The sequence below is a fragment of the Physella acuta genome, unplaced genomic scaffold, assembly GCF_028476545.2.
Source record: "Physella acuta isolate Inbredline_101_S28 unplaced genomic scaffold, ASM2847654v3 ptg000311l, whole genome shotgun sequence".
NCBI classification, from domain to species: Eukaryota; Metazoa; Mollusca; class Gastropoda; family Physidae; genus Physella; species Physella acuta.
The window spans coordinates 592,689-610,237 of NW_026731830.1; the positions used below are offsets into that span (position 1 = coordinate 592,689).

The following is a 17,549-nucleotide window of genomic DNA, read 5'->3' on the forward strand; positions in this document are numbered from 1 at the left end:
CTACTAGAACTATTTTGAATTTTTTTCAACTTTTTGGAATCAACAAAGTGAACTATTTTTGTACTATATATGTACTATGAACTTTTCTTGGATTACTAGATGTCTCTAATCAACTGAACAAAGCCAGAATACAAGAAAGGGTATTGTAAATTAATTAACATTTATCTATTGTCAACTAATGAATTTATATTTTATGTCATAGAAAATATATCAAAATGTCAAATTTTGAAACATATGCAGCACTTGTGAAGGAACTTGACATTCCGAAGGAAGACAGGTTGGCATTTATAAAAGAACTACTAAACAAAGATGAAGAGAAAGCTGCTAAAGAGAAAGCTGAGAGAAAAGAAGAAGAGAAGGCTAGAGAAGAAAAAGCTGCTAAGGCGAAAGCTGAAGAAAAAGAAGAAGAGAAGGCTAGGAAGGCAGAAGAGAGGGCTAGGAGGTTAGAGGAAAGGAATTGGAAAATAGAAGATGATGAAAGAAAGATTGCAGCAAAAAGAGAAGAAGATGACAGAAAGCACAAGCATGAAACAGAACTGAGAAGAATAAATAGTACTGAACAGGCGGGTGAGCACTCAACCAGATTACAGCTGAAATTCAGGGACTTAAGAGAAGGAGAAGAAATATTAAACTACCTAACACAATTTGAGTGCATTGCCACAACTAACAACTACAGTAGAAGCATGTGGGCAAGTACTTTGCTGAGCAGGCTCACGGGTGCATGTTTAAACATAATTGGCACGCTTACTGATATCCAAAAAAGGACTATGACCATATTAAAAAGAAACTACTCACTTGTTATGGGAAGTCAGAGGACGAATATAGAAAAGCCTTTGTGGCGATGAAACTGGAGAGCCACCTGGACACAACGGCCACTTTATTTAAAATGAAGGAAAACTTGCTAAAATACTTTGAACTAGCGGAGATAGACACAACTGATCCAAAGGCTCTGTTAGATCAGTTTCTAATCCTCAAAATTTATGATGAAGCGGGCAAGGGCTTATTCAGCTTTCTAAAAGAAAGGAAAATAAAAACGGAAGATCAGCTTAGAATAGCGGTGGCAACGTTCAGGGATTCACACCCCCATGAGCAGTTGTCGGCAGATGAAACCGTACTGGCACAGACAGTAGCGGGCAGATACAAACAGCTACCGAGAACACAATCGCCGACAAGAAAAAGGCGTAACAGCCTGCCTAACATTGGAAAGAGTAGACCAATAAGGATAACATGTTATCACTGTGGTAAAGAAGGTCACATGCGAGCTGAATGCTGGAGGCTGAACAATATGAATGAAAGACAGCGACAAGGTCCTAGTAGCAGTGGGAGGTATAAGAGCTGGGGATACCAGCACAATAGAAACAGCGGTGACTATACTAACCGTAGGGAATATTCACTACCGAGTCCAAGCAGATACTATAGTGGTACCAACAGAAACCCGCAAGACTACAGGAATAATTCTTTCAACCAAGGAAGTAGGCTGTCATTTAATAATATTGAAAGGCAGAAAAATAATAACGGTGATACGGAAGCGAAACAAATAGTAGCTACTGCCCGTGATGCTAATGGAAGATTATTTTATTTCCCAGCGATATTGAATGGGAAAAACACACTTTGCCTAAGGGATACAGGCTGTACAACATTGATTGTTGACAAAGCAATGGTAAAAGAATCAGATTACACCGGAGAAGTACAAGAGGTCAGGTTAGCTAATAGGATGTCTATCCATTGTGATATGGCGAAGATTGAAATAGACTGCCCATGGGTTACGGGTTCATTCACAGCAGTTGTGATGGAGAACCCTATTTGTCCTCTAATAGTTGGCAACATCCCGGGTATTCCGGATGACTCAATGAAATTTTTAGAAGCATGGCAAGCCAAGAAAGGTAAGATGGTTGTAAACGCCATTATACAGGATGATAACGCAGAGAAGCTAAAACCTATAGTACAAACGCACTTAACAGCGCCTGAGATGGCAAGGCTACAAAAAGAGGATGAAGTCACAAAAAAACTGATGAATAACATCAATAAACGACAAGGAAAGTACAGAGGCCACTGCTATGAAATAAAAAATGATATACTGGTTAGAATATTTCAGAATAACAGCATTAAAAGGACACAAATAGTCATTCCAGAGACACTGAAAGGTCTAGTCTTGGAGACAGCACATGATAGTCCTTTGGCGGGGCACATGGGAGTCAGGAAAACTATGAATAGAATCCTTGACAACTCGTTCTGGCCGGGAATCCATCAGGATGTGAAAAGATACATTGGTAAATGCAAGCAATGTATAACTAAAAATCATCTACACAGCAAACATATTGCTCCAATACAGCCAACTGATAAAATAGGAAGGGTGTTTGAGAAAGTGGCTATAGACATTGTAGGACCTCTACCAATTGCATCAAAAAAAGGTCACAGATTTATTCTAACTCTAATAGACATGGCGTCCAGATGGCCAGAAGCTATACCCCTAAGGGATATAAAATCCGAAACTATATATTCTGCATTATTAGACATTTTTTCAAGATATGGTTTTCCTGAAACTCTGCTGTCAGACAACGGCAAACAATTTACCTCTAATGTGACTAATGCATTAACAAAGCTGCTGAAGATCACTCAGGTACACTCGACCATCTACAGACCGCAAGCAAACGGTATGTGTGAACGGTGGAATAAGACTCTCACAGTAATGCTAGCAAAAGCTACAGAAGATCATCCTAAGGAGTGGAATGAGTATATTCCGGCGATACTGTTCGCCTATAGAGGAACAGTGCATGACGCGACGGGGTACTCGCCATTTGAATTAATGTTTGGATCAAATCCAAGAGGGCCGCTTTCGTTGCTAAATGATAGATTACTTGGCACTCAAATCACTGAACAAGATACTTTTGAGTTCATTACTGAAAAGAAAAGCAAAATGGTATATGGATTACAATCTGCTCAACAAAATGCGGAGGGAGAGGCAAGTAGACAGAGAAAATTGAAAAACAAAAATAGATACCTCAGGCAATTGAAGGAGACAGACAATGTCTATGTTTGGCTACCTACCTGGAAAGGGGTCAAATTATGGCAGGGACCATTTGTGATTAAAAAGAAAGTGAACGAAGTAGATTATACTGTGGACATCAAAGGCACAATAAAGATAGTACATGTTGATCTACTGAGGAAATACGATAACATGCCTGATAAGATAACTCAGGTGATGGAGGACATTAATACACATGACACTGACATAAATGAGGAAGTTGGTCGTGATGAAGAACTGTCAAAACGTCAAATAGAAGAACAATCTAGCGTAGTAATTATAGAGGAACAACCTACCTTAGCGAACATAATTCAAACAGAAGAAGAAATCCAGCAAATTACTCCGCTGAAGTACAGAAAAGAACTACAGCAGTTATTGAACGAATTCAAAGATGTCATTACTGAAGATACTGGCTACACAAGAACAATTACTCATGTCATAGAATTAAACAAGGATGCTAATTTCAAAAAGAAACAATATGCAGTACCTTATGCATACAGAGAAGCAGTGAAGAAAGAATTAAATCATTTGATCGAAACTAACAAAATACAACGCTCAAATTCATCTGTAGCTTCACCAATGGTGATAGTAAAAAAGAAGAATGGAAAAGTAAGAATTTGCTGTGACTATAGAGATTTGAATAAAATCACGAAAATAGACGCAGAACCACTGAGAGATACAAATGAACTATTGGAAGAGATAGGGAACTCAACAATTTTCACTCATCTGGACTTAAACCGAGGTTTTTGGCAAATAGGTATGGATGAGGAATCCAAACACTACACAGCGTTTACAACTGATGAAGGATTATTTGAGTGGAATGTTATGCCTTTTGGCCTAGTAAATTCAACAGCAACATTCTCCAGATTTATGAGAATAATGCTGGCAGATATAAAGAATGTAGTACATTTTGTTGATGACATATGTATTCATTCTAAGGATATCAAGACACATATGCAGTCAGTTAGAGAGGTACTAACAAAATTAAGGGAGCATGGCGCGACTATTGCACCTGAAAAGTTAAAATTTGCAAATGAAGAAATGGATTTTTTGGGATTCAAAGTAGGCAAAAATCAAATAAGACCTACTGACGGAAATAAAAATAAAATTCTCAACTTAGAAATACCTAAAACCAAGAAAGAAGTCAAAGGTGTATTGGGTCTATTTAATTTCTACAGCAAATTCATACCCAAGTACTCAGATATAACTCTACCTCTAAGACAGCTAATTACCAAGGACAGCAGTAGAACAATAAATTGGTCTAAAGAATGTCAGGATGCTTTACAGCTAATAAAGCAGTACTTTGAACATGAAGTAACGCTTACTGCACCTAACTTTGAGAAGACACTAACACTAGTAACGGATGCTTCAAATTATGGATTGGGTGCATGTTTAATGCAAGAAGTGGACAAGGTACTACGGCCCATATTTTATCTGAGTAGAGCACTAAATAAAACGGAACAAAACTACTCAACCGTAGAGAAATAATGTCTGGCCATTGTATGGTCCATGACCAAACTGCAGAAATACTTATTAGGAAGAAAATTCATTCTCCTCACCGATCACAAGCCATTGTTAGCTATGAACAACAAACGGATAGCCAACAGCAAGATAAACAGATGGTTATTGATTCTGCTGGATTTTATGTATGAAATTAAGTCTATAAAAGGGAAGGATAATGTAGTAGCAGATTTTTTGTCTCGGCAAAATGTTGACAGTACAGAAACTGAGCCTACCCTAAACCACATAAGTCAACATTTATAATAAAAATATTGGGATAATAATACATTATCAATTTACAGTTTATTAATATTATACAGTCTGTAACTGTAGAATATGGATATCAAACAATTTGTATCAGTAATATAAATTGTGTACTATTTCAAAAGATTGTAAACTGTATTATGTTAAACCTATTCTATACTATTAATTAACAGTGAATAAAGTAAATAAATAAAAGTTAGAGACTATTTATTCCGCATAACAATAAGACGGAAGTCTCAATGATGTATTGTGTATTAGTCAATACCTGTGTAAGGCAAGAATGTGATTGTGTTGTGACCTAGATTTGTCTGAAATGGGTCAACTAGGGGAGACAACAAAGTATATTAATCATGCGTCGTAATAACATGCCTTGATGATAAGGAAGTTTTTTTTTACCACATAGGATATAGTTATTTAAATTATGAGTTGAATCAAGTCTTTGATAATTTCAACTATGTATTATAGTTTGGTAATTTACTAAACTCATTGATCTTGTTTATACTACAATTACTGGGTAATTGAAATGTTTTTCTTTCTCATATTTGAATATATTACACATAATGCTTGTGCATTAGTCTACAAAGAATGTATTTTCCATGTTTTTTGAGATGTATAAACATTTTTGTTGTCTGGCACATGGTCCTGCCCTACCAATATTGTATTTATAAATTTTGTTACACACAATTTTATTTGAAGGGGGGACGTGTCACAGACTGTATAATTAGGTATGTTTATATTATTGTGTTTTACATGAAGTTGCATGAATGAAGAGTACCTGGCTAGCGGAAGGACTGTTTGAGCGATCGTCATGTGTTTTTCCATGTTTTTGGGTGAGATCGCTCATGTACGTAAGGGGAGAGAAAGTTGTGAATAAAAGGGAGAGCAAAAAGGTGAACGGGTGTTGTGTGCTAGGACTTGGGACTGGAACGATGGCAGTGAATGTAAGATGTCTCCATGACTTGGAGTCGTGATTATTATTTGTACCTATATCAGTTGATCTTCAAATATGGATGTACCACGGATTTATCTGTACATAGTGTAAATAAAGTTGTCATTTCAAGTTGCCACTGTTGCTCGTGTTCCTGTATGAAAGCTAACCCACAACAACAAAGAATTCATGTTGTTACAAAAAGCTACTTTACAAAAGTGTGTTTTCAGATAAAGCAATAATTATTCACTACACATTTTGAAAAAAAAGTACCCAATCGTATAATAAATACTCTGATGAAAATAGTTTGACGTGCTAATGGACACTGAACTGCTAAAAACAAGTAGAACTACAGAAAAGTAAAATTGTTTTAAATTAAGTGAATGCTTTTAATAAAGCATATTTGTTGTCTTAAGTTTATATTAAAAAAGCCGATATTGAAAGAGAAAAAACACGTGTATTCGATCATTTCAAGAAGGGGTGTGGTGGTTTATTTTTAGGCGTGTTAGAACAATGGTATCACACAAATATTGTATTTTATTTATTAAACAATTTTATCCAGACTGAATATTAAGGCGATATTAAATTCTGTTGACGAAACGTAATTAGGTCTTTGACATTATTTTAATACCTGATTATTGTATAGATGAAATAGTTTTATATGACAAAACATTACGTTTGAGAATGTTAAAAGCCTTTTTTTAGCGGTTGATTATTTTAGCGTAAGACAAGAAACAAACTTGAACATATAATTTAATACAAGTTATTCTGGTTTAAAAGTAAAATGGTAGTATAACAGACTTTAAGTAAACCAATATTGTGCGTGTTTATTTGTAAGAATTTGAAATAAAATTAAAAGATATTAACTGTTTTTAACAATGTGTGTAGTGACGAGAATGGTGAAAATAAATGGAGTGATTGTGTTGATTGTTTAAAAAAACACACTTGATTATCAGTGAGACCCACAATTACATATTTTAACAGGATCTTCTACAAAAGCATAAAGGGATCAATTTACATTGCTAGTAATCGAACCCAATATAGATGTTTTACTGAAGTCAAACTACATGCAAAACACCATGGATACATACTTTTTTTTTTAAAGGTATACCATCTGATTTTTTGTTATGTTTGCGGAAGTATTTTAATATTGTAAACCAACTACATCAGAAGCAATTAAGGCATACCATAAATATATACGTTCTATTATATTAATTAACTCATGTCACAATCATTGCATTAGGGTAACACACACAATTATTTGCGTGATGATTAGTGTGATAACTCACTTTACAATGTAAACGTTGACCCTGCGCTTACCGCCAAAAAAAGAATTGAAACATGGTAGTACTTAATTATGTTTAAGTTTACATTACTTTTGATCTGACAGTGCAAAAGACTCCATACCCTCACAACGCTGTGTACATCAAATACAGGTTTCGTGCTCAAAGTACCCGAATATGCATGTACTAGATATGTTGATTGCAATTGATTGCAATTGATATCTACCAGTTTTTGTTCAATACATGTCTTTATTGTACATTACATTAAATGCAGACTAATTAAGTTTCTTTGTGTGTATTGGTTTTAAAACACACATTCCAATAATATCAATGAGACCCACAACTACGTGCCTCAACCAGGATCTTGTACAACAGACCTAACAGAACGAACAACAGTAGTGACAATTGAAGCCATTTAGGTATGACAAACCACACCTTAAAACTAATAAACCAAATAAATAAATTAAAAAAAAACAAAAAAACCATTAGCAGATGCTAAAAATAAACATATTCAAAACTAGCGATAATATGGATATTTTCAACTAATACTGCCCATTCAATGCATATTCGAAATATAATCTCTTAGCTTCAATTGTTATTGATTTAGGTATGCCCTTTGATTTATAGTATGCGACGTGGGATTAACTATTATCAGTAGTTTTGTTGAAGTAACTAAATTAGCGAAAATATTATTAAAAACTGGTAAACTTGTTATTCTATTATGGCATTCAGAAAATATGGATTATAATTTAATTACAGATTAGTAACATCAATTTCATTAAGTGCTTTAATTTAAATGATTACGTGTGACATTGTAAAAAGGCCGTCTGTTTATTATTACAAATACGACACTTTCAAGGTTTAATTTTAAAAGATATTAAACTATCAAACTCTAGATAAACTCAGCAGCCAGGATACTCCCTACATTGTTTATGCTTTTTACAGGACCAATCTTAAACTGGAAAAAAAGTATTATTCACCAAGTGTAATAAACTACATTGTTAGATTTGTCGGTGTAATAACTAATGTGAAGTATGCAGCTTTTTTATTTGTTTCGATTACGATTTAGAATTTGATACCAATATTTATTTGAAAAAAAATAAAAATTGAACACAACGATTTCTTCATTTACAGACAGTGTAAAACATATTTACGTGAAAAAAAACCAGGTGATAATCAATCTCAAGTTATACGCAACATAACAAAAACAGGATGAGTGAGTTCTACGTATGGAATTGGAAACATAAGAACGAGTCTATGTACTATTTAACAAGGAAAAATTATTTTTGTTTGTCATGTAATTCTATAATTGTAAATAAAGGTATTATTATAAGGTGTACCAAAATAAAATTAAAAAAAAAGAACGCTCTTTCAGAAGCAGTGCATCACTCTATGTATGGAGAACCCCACATCCAACCTAGCATACCAAATAAAAGCAGAAAAAGAGATTTAATTTTATTTGAAATTTGGTTAATTTCGAGATGAATTTCGCCAAATATACAATTATAGTATTTATTAATGTAAAGGATGAATCCGCTGATATTTGTTTTAGTTTTCTGTTTTAAAATTATTTTTAAAAAATACTTTGACTTACAGCACACATTATGTAACGGATTGCATGTAGACAATATGTCGTGTATGGCTCAATAATATAATTTTTCTACTTCTATGTAGTTAATATTATAAAAAGGTGTAGTGCTTTATGTTCATGAAGGTTGGCAGTGTGCAAGTATCAGACAACAAAACTTTATTGATTGTTTTTTTTTTAAGTCTGTGTTTATTGTACGGTAAAAAAGGATTTTGTGATGAAAAATTACTGAAGGCAAATGTTTCGTTAAGGGGGAAGGCTCCGGTAAAAAAAACTTTTTTAATACTCGTTAGAAAACAGTTATTTCTTAACAGCTTTATTAAGATACATCAGCATATGCATTTCCACTAAAAAAAAAATTTGAAAACACTAGTTTAATGCCCCAAAATTCCCCAAAGTTAAGTGTTTTGAACGGACACAAATTTTGAAAATTCATAAAAAATTAGTTTGAAGATATGCACTTAAAATTTTTAGCTGATTGCCCCAAAATATGGAAGAAGATTATGAATTGATTGTTTATTGGGCTTAAAATGTAATATTTTATGAATGGTGGAAAACCTACGAAGGGGTTAATTTTTCAAGATGGCCGCCATTGTCATAGTTACCAAGATTTTTCCACCATTTTTTTTTAGTGGAAATGCATATGCGTATGTATCTTAATAAAGCTGTAAAGAAATAACTGTTTTCTAACGAGTATTAAAAAAGTTTTTTTTTTTTTACCGGAGCCTTCCCCCTTAATTTTCACGACTTGTTTTCACGTAACGATTTACATTTACACTTACAAAGCCAATATGTTTGTGGTTTATGTAAATAAAAATAGTATGACAGTGTAAGATAATAAATAACTCTAATGGACTGTTCCATCTACGGCGCCTGAAAAAATTAGGCTATGTCTGACGTAGATCACCACATGTACAATTTATAACTCTTTAGGTCAGTTATACAAGTTTATGTATATGTAACATAAATTGTATTTACCAATACGCTTTCATTTTTACAAAACTATGTGTGTGTTGGTGGGGGGGGGGGAATTCATATAACACTTAAGTTACACATGCATGTCATTTTGACAGGACTGGAGGATATGTGTCCCAGTACACATAAGGTAGAAGAAAGAGACGCTTGAACACATCACAGTGTGTGTGTTTCTTTAGATATATAATAGCAGTACCGTAAATAAAGACATAGTACACGTAAACCAAAAAGAAATTGAGTTCAAGTTCAGTAACGTTTGAAATGTTACAATTATTTAAAAGATACAAGTAAAATTGCAATATCTAAAAGTAACCTCGATGCACAATAAACTTTGCATGTTTGCATCAAACCCGTAAAAATAAAATGTAATCGTCTCAGTAGCTTGCAAAATGAATAAATAGTATTTGACATATTGGTTAACTAGGATTGTTTGTATAAAATAATGTATCAACTATTTTAAACATATGTTTTCTTAAAGGAAAAAAATATTGAAAAAAAAAAAAAAAACAATTTGCTGCAAGCAAATTAATTGAACGGAATGTAACTTAAAACCTCAAAGGGTGCTAATGTCATTTTAAGGTAGTAAAAAAAAATAGCACAGAGATATCCCACGATCGTTCAAAATAAATCATGAATCGAATGTAATTTAAGTGTACAAAGCATTATCAATGCAACATTTCAATAATGTTTTAAGTAAAACAAAATTAAATTGATGTTTAACCATTGCTGTCACACTAACTAATTAATTAAAATTTGACGCGCTGATGTCCATTCTAGACATAGGCGCTATTTTAAAAGGAAGCTTAAGGGTTTTTGTCAAAGGGAACTAATTATGTACATGTTAACTAACATATATTTTCCGAGTTACCTTACTTTTACGTGTTTGATAATTTAAAAACATATTTACCTATGCTATTTTTTTATATTTTCACCGACACCAATTTATTTAGTCTCAAAATTCAGACCTACACTAAAGGTGAAATATTCAGGATCTTAACAAATTACCTAACTAATGAAGAGCTGTTTTACAAAAGTGTGTTTTTAGGTTTAACAAAAATAAGTCACTACACATTTCAATAAAAGTAACCAATCGAATAATCACTAGTCTGATCTCAATAGTTTGACGGGCTAATTGGTAATAAACTGCTAAAAAAAAGGAGAACTACTGAAAACTATGATTGTTTTGATATTCAATGTATGCTTTTAATATAACCTGTTGTGTTATCTTTTATAACAAAATGCAGATATTAAAAAAACGTGTAATCGGCAAAAACAACATACGTTATATCTTAGTATGGAATGATAATCGTATATCATATCAATAAGAGGTGGGGTGGTATATTTAAGGGCGTGGTAGAGTAATGGTATAAAACAGATATTGTATTTTACTTATTAAACAATTTTATACAATTTTCGTAACGTGTGATAATAACGGTGATATTAAATGTTTACGAAACTTTATTAGTTTGTTGTCATTCTTTTCATAACTGAATATTGTATGGACATAATAACTTCATGTGACAAACCTTTGTTTTGAAAATGTTAAAAGCCGTTTAGGAGATGATTATTTTAGCGTAAGACGAGAAACAAATATGAACATAATATTTCTTACAAGTTATTCTGGCTAAAAAAGTAAACTGGCAGTAAAACTGAGTTTTAGAAAAAAATGTGTTTGCGTGTTCGCTTGTATGAATTTAAAAAAAAATTAATAAAACAAGTGTGTGCGTGTTCGTTTGTATGAATTTTAATTAACAAATTAACAGAAATTATCAGCCGAAAAATACACGTTTTTCACAATGTGTGTAGTGGCCAGCGGGTTAAAAATATATGGAGTGATCGTATTTTCGTGTTAAAAAATACAAACCTGATGTTTAGTAAGACCAACGAATTTCTGAACAAGGAATTTCTACAACACCGATAAGAGTGCTAGCAATTGAAACCAATAGAGATGCTCAGCTGATGTCAAATTAAATGCAAAACTTTAAGGACAGAACATTTTCTTGTAAAGGTAATAACATCTGATGTTCTGTTATGTTTTAGGAAGTATTTTAATATTGTGAACTGCATCATAAATTGTATAAGCCTAACATATTGTTTTCAAATGTATATGTTTTGTTATCGTCGTTAATGAAAATCACAAACATTGCATTGCGACGACCCACACAATTATTTGCATGATATTCAGTATGGTAATACACCTTAGAGTGTAAACGTTGAACAAATGCTTACCGAAGAATTAACACATTTTAGTACTTATGTTCGTTAAGTTCACAAAAAATGCTGTCCATCAAATTTTCAAAAGACTATATATACTCAAACAGTTAGTGTACATCAAATAGAGATCCCATCAGCTCACACATTTTGATGTGCATTAAATAAAGATCTAATACACTCACAGTGTTAGTACACATCAAAAAGAGGTTTTATACACAACGTTTAACCTTGTACATCAAAAACTGGCCTTCTAAACAAAGACTGCGTGTTAGTGTTCGTAATCAAACTAAACTAGAGAAGACATCATCACGAGATTATGACAGTGTAGGCTAATCAGTAAAGCATATGAACTGTTTCATTGATAATGCCGTAGACAATGTAGTCTATGTTAAAACAATACTTATTACAACTTGGATCTGTTTGTTTAACAGTTTAAGTGAAAAAGGGGAACATCTAAAAATAGTTAGGTGCATAATGTATTCACAATAATTAATACATTTCGTTTCTTCCATTACACCATCAAACAAACGTTAGGGGGTATAATTTTATGTTAGGAAGGTTGGCTGTATTGGACCTAACTTTCAGTAATTGTATATTTCATGTATAAGTTAGATCATATTGCATAGTAGAAAATGCTGTGTTGTTGATAAGCAGTTAGTTTTTTTATATTATGTAAGAGAAATTATTGTTTGCAAATGTTTCGTTAATTCTCATGACTAATATTCATGTAGCGATTTACATTTACGTTTACGAAGCAAATACGATTGTGGCTTCTGTAAATAAGACAAATATATCTACTCTGAAGTTAGAGAGTATAAAATTATAACTGTGTAAGATAATCATTAACGGTTAGGAACTGTTTACTTACCGCCCAAAGAGAAATAAAAAATCGTAAGAACTTGTGTTTAAATTTACAAACAATGCTGTTGATCAAAACAATAATTAGTCGTACACATTTGGGTCAAGACACTGAGTAGGATAGCAAAAATTCTGATCACGTTACGTTGACGTGCTAAGGGATAATAAACAGCTGAAAAAAGCAGAAATAAGAAAAATAACCTCATTTTAAATTCAGTGTATGCTTATAATGTATTTGTTGTCGTACATTTAAAAAAAGATATTGTAAAAACAAAAAAAAAATTTTGACATACTTATGCTTAACATTTGAGACTACTAAACAATTTAAGTGAATAATTACTTTAGCGCTAGACAAGAAACAAACTTGAACATATTATTTAATACACACACTTTTTAGGTTAAAAAAATTGGGAAGTAATACGGATTTCATTGTGCAATTGTGGGTGTATTCGTTTGAGTTAATTTGACAAAAAAATTAAAAGCGATTATCAGCAGATGGTTTTGTCTTTAATAACGTGTATATTGACTAGCTGGGTGAAAATAAATGGAAAAAAAATCTTAATATATTAAGATTTAAAAAATAAATAAATGACTTAATGATTGTGTGAAATCTTGTTAAAAAATGACACACTCGATTATTAGTGAGACCCACAATTAGATGTCTTAACCAAGATCTTCCACAACAGCATAAAGAGAATAGTTTACAGTGTTAGCAATTGAACCCAATAGATATGTTCTGCTGATGTCAAATTGTAAGCAAATCTTTAAAGATAAAACGTTTTCTTGTAAAGGTAATAACATCTGGTGTTTTGTTATATTTGTGGAAATGCCTTATTATTGTGAACGAACTGCATCTTAAATAATTTAAGACTATACATATTGTATTTAAATGTATTTGTTTTGTTGTCGTCATTAATGGCAATCTCAAACATTACATAATGACGATCCACACAATTATGGGCATGATGATTAGCGTGGTAAAATACTTAACAAGTCAAACTTTGACCGAATTCTTACCGCCAAAAGAGAAATAAAAAATCGTAAGAACTTGTGTTTAAATTTACAAACAATGCTGTTGATCCAACACGTAAAAGACTCTACATACTCAAACAGTTAGTGTACATCAAATAGAGATCCCATAAGCTCACAAAGTTAGTGTACATCAAATAGAGAATTCACACACTCAAGGTGTTAGTGTCAGTGGCGTAGGCAGGGGGGGGGGGTTAGGGGGGTCATAACCCCTCGGTATATAGAAAAAGTATGAGGGGGGGGTGCAAATCGAAAGTTTTAGGAGGGGGGGTGCAAATTGAAAGTTTGAGGGGGGGGGGTGCAAATCGAAAGTGATATTTTTTTAAAAAATAAAAATTCGAGGAAATGTAACTAGCATGTTACCGATAGAATGTGTGTTCGGGTTTGTAATTAAACTAAGAACAAAAAACAAGACTGAAGAAGATTTCATTATGTGATTTTGGCAGTGTAGGCTAGTAAGTAACGCATATGAACTGTTTCATTGATAATGCCGTACACAATGTAGACTATGTTAAAACAATACATATTACAGCAAGGATCTATTTGCCTGAAAGTTTAAGTGACAAATGGCACATCTAACAACATTAAGGCGCTTAAAGTATTCATAGTAATTAATACATTACGTTGCTTTCATTACACCATCAAAAAAAGTAAGGGGATTTAATTTTATGTTAGGGAGGTTGGCTGTATAGGACATTAACCTTTAGCAATTGTATATTTTATTTTTAAGTTAGTGCATATTGCATAGTAGAAAATGCTGTGTTATTGATAAGCAGTTAGTTTTGTTAATATGTAAGAGCAATTACTGCTTGCACATGTCTCATTAATTATAATGTTTTATATCCATGTAAAAATTTACATTTACGCTTATAATGTTGTGGCTTCTGTAAATGAAACAAATAAATAGACTCTGAAGATTGATAGTATAACAGTATGACTGTTTAAGATAATCAATAATGCTTAGGAACTGGTTACATTTACACTTACAAAACCGATACGTTGGTGGCTTCTTTAAATGTAATAATGTATATCGAATGTAGGCAAATTTGCTAAAGATGCACTACGATAGTATACCTGTAAGATTATAAGTAAAGCTTATTAACTGTTTATATTTACACTACTTATTTTAGCACTAGACAAGAAAGAAACTTAAACATATTAACCAAATGCATACACATTTTTTAGGCTAAAAATATAAAATGGATATTTTAACGGACTTACAATAAACAATTGCGTGTACGTTTGCATTTATTAAAAAAAAAATTAAAATAGATTATCAGCCAATAGTTTTCTATTGTTCTTGCACTATGTGTATAGTGACCAAAGGGGTAAAAATAAATGGAAAAATAGCATTTATTTACATTTAGATTTGTCTAAAGCAAATAACCTAGTGATTGTATGTTTAATGTTTAAAAAACACATACAATTATCATAGAAAACCACAAATACAAGCTAGACCAGAATCTTCTACAACAGCATATAGAGAAAAGTCTACAGTGCTGGGCAATTTAATCTGTTACAGATGTTCTGCTGATGTCAAATAATGTTCAGAGCATCAAGGATAAAACATTCTCTACTAAGGGTAGTGACACATGATGGTTTGTTATGTTTGTGGACTATTTTAATTATGTGAACTAACTTCATCTGAAGGAATTTAGGCATACCATTTTGTTTTAAAATATATGTGTTTTCTTATCGTCATTTACACAGATTTCAAACATTACATCATGACGACCCACATACTTATTTACATTGTGTTTAGTGCGGTAACACAACTGACAGTGTAAACGTTGACCCACTGTTTACGGCAAAAAGAGGAATTAAAACATGTTAGTACTTATGTTAAACATTACAAAACAATGCTGTCGATCAAACTCGCAGAAGACTCTATAACAGTAAGTGGACATTAAATAGAGATCCCATAAGCTCAACAAATTTGTTTACATTAAATAGAGAATACATACACGCACATCGTAAGTGTACATAAAATAGAGGTTTCATACAGAACGTTTAGCCTATGTACATCAAACAGAAAACAACGTAGCTGAAAACGCATGTATTACACATGTTTATTGCGATTGATAACTATCAGCGTTTAGTCAAAAGTTTGTCCATTGAATACAAACTGATTAGGGATATTTGAAAATATTATAATGGCGATAACAAGAAACTGCTCAGCTTTACATAGAATGACGTATTCATGAGCATAATCGAGCAAAAAAAAAAAACGAAAACTTGACTGGAAGATGTTGCATCAACGTAATTATGAAAGTATAAGCGAATAAGTAACACTCATGAAAAGTGCTATTTATAATGCCATATAAAAAGTAAGCTATGTTAAAACAATACTTATTACAGCGATAGTCTATTTTAAACATATAAACATAGCTCTGAATATGTTGGAGGTGATTCGGTAACACTGTAGTTACATATAAACATGATCTTGTCTAGACAGTGAAAGGTAACTCAACTTTAGCTATAAAAGCTAATATACAGCATGTCTGGCGACTATGTCAAAGAGAAAGAATAGTATGCAAGATGTTTCATAAGCATCATGAATGAAACTTGTTTATGTACGAATCGCAGATGTATTATTTTTTAAGTATTCTAGATATGGTAAAACACACCAAATAACCGTCATACCGTATGAAAAAAAAAGAAAATGGACGTTTTGGTAATTGCGACTGAGGGTTGTGTGAGTTGTTAGTTGAAAAATCAAGCTAATCAAAGGCATTGATTGTGTGAGTGAGAATAAATGGAAAGATAATACAATATTAAATTAACATATTATTATTTGTAAAGCGAATAACTGAGTGATTGCGTGTATCATGTTAATAAAGAACACACTTGATTATCATTGAGACCCACAAATACAGGCTAAGACTAAAATGTTCTACAACAGCATAAAGAGAACAGCCTACAGAGCAGGACAATTGAATCCGATACAGATGTTCTTCCGATGTCAAAATATGTGCAGAACATCAATGATAAAACATTCCCCACTGAAGGTAATAACACCTGATGTTTTATTATGTTTGAGGAAACATTTTAATATTGTGAACTAACTGCATCTGAAAGAATTAAGGAATACCATATTGGTTTAAAATATATGATTTCTTATCGTCATTTATAAAAATCACAAACATTACATCATGACGACCCACACATTTATTTGCATGATAATTAGTGTGGTAACACACCTTACAATGTAAACGTTGACCAAATGTTTACCACCAAAAGAGGAATTAAAACATGTCAGTAATTACGTTTAAGTTTACAAAAATTGCTGTCAACCAAACTCGCAAAAGAATCTATAGCCTAAACAAGTTAATGTACATGAAATAGAGATGTCATAAGATCAACATGTGTGTGTACATCAAATAGAGTATCGATACACTTACATCACATTGTGTTGTTTTTCTTAATAAGATGTATACAAGCAACCAATTAAATAAATTAAAAAAAAAACCCACAGAAACTAACTCCATTGCACACACCTACCCTAAAGTTTAAAATGTGACAATAGTTGTATAAGATTAAAATTACGATACCTAAGAATAACATCAATGCATACTAGGCAGCTCATGTAATATATTTATATGTTTGTATTAAAGTTGTACAAATCTAGGCTAATCTTCACAAGACTGTAACATTGATTAGTTTATGTGCGAATGTGTGAATTAATTTTAAAAGGTGGCATGACTCTTTCACCCATCTAATAATCAGCAGATGTTTGTAAAAATAGGACTAATTGCTTATAAAAAAATGCTTAACAAATCACTAACACAGTTCGCCATTTGTGTATGCTTACATAAAAGCATTAGGTCGCTAAATAAGTAAAAGGCTTCATGAGCGACCGCATATTTTACAAAATAATGCAAACAT

At 32.4% G+C, this 17,549-nt stretch overlaps 1 protein-coding gene across 1 annotated transcript; it reads left to right on the plus strand.

Annotated features, from left to right (window-relative positions):
* The first annotated feature begins 841 nt into the window (after window positions 1–841).
* LOC131940181 (uncharacterized) lies at window positions 842–4,513 on the plus strand. Its single transcript, XM_059298803.1, has one exon. It carries the CDS (start codon window positions 842–844, stop codon window positions 4,511–4,513), a length of 3,672 nt encoding a protein of 1,223 aa, XP_059154786.1.
* Window positions 4,514–17,549: the final 13,036 nt, after the last annotated feature.

Excerpts from the sequence above, each read along its gene's own strand:
- LOC131940181 (XM_059298803.1), top strand. The coding sequence starts at position 842 with ATGAAACTGGAGAGCCACCTGGACACAACGGCCACTTTATTTAAAATG.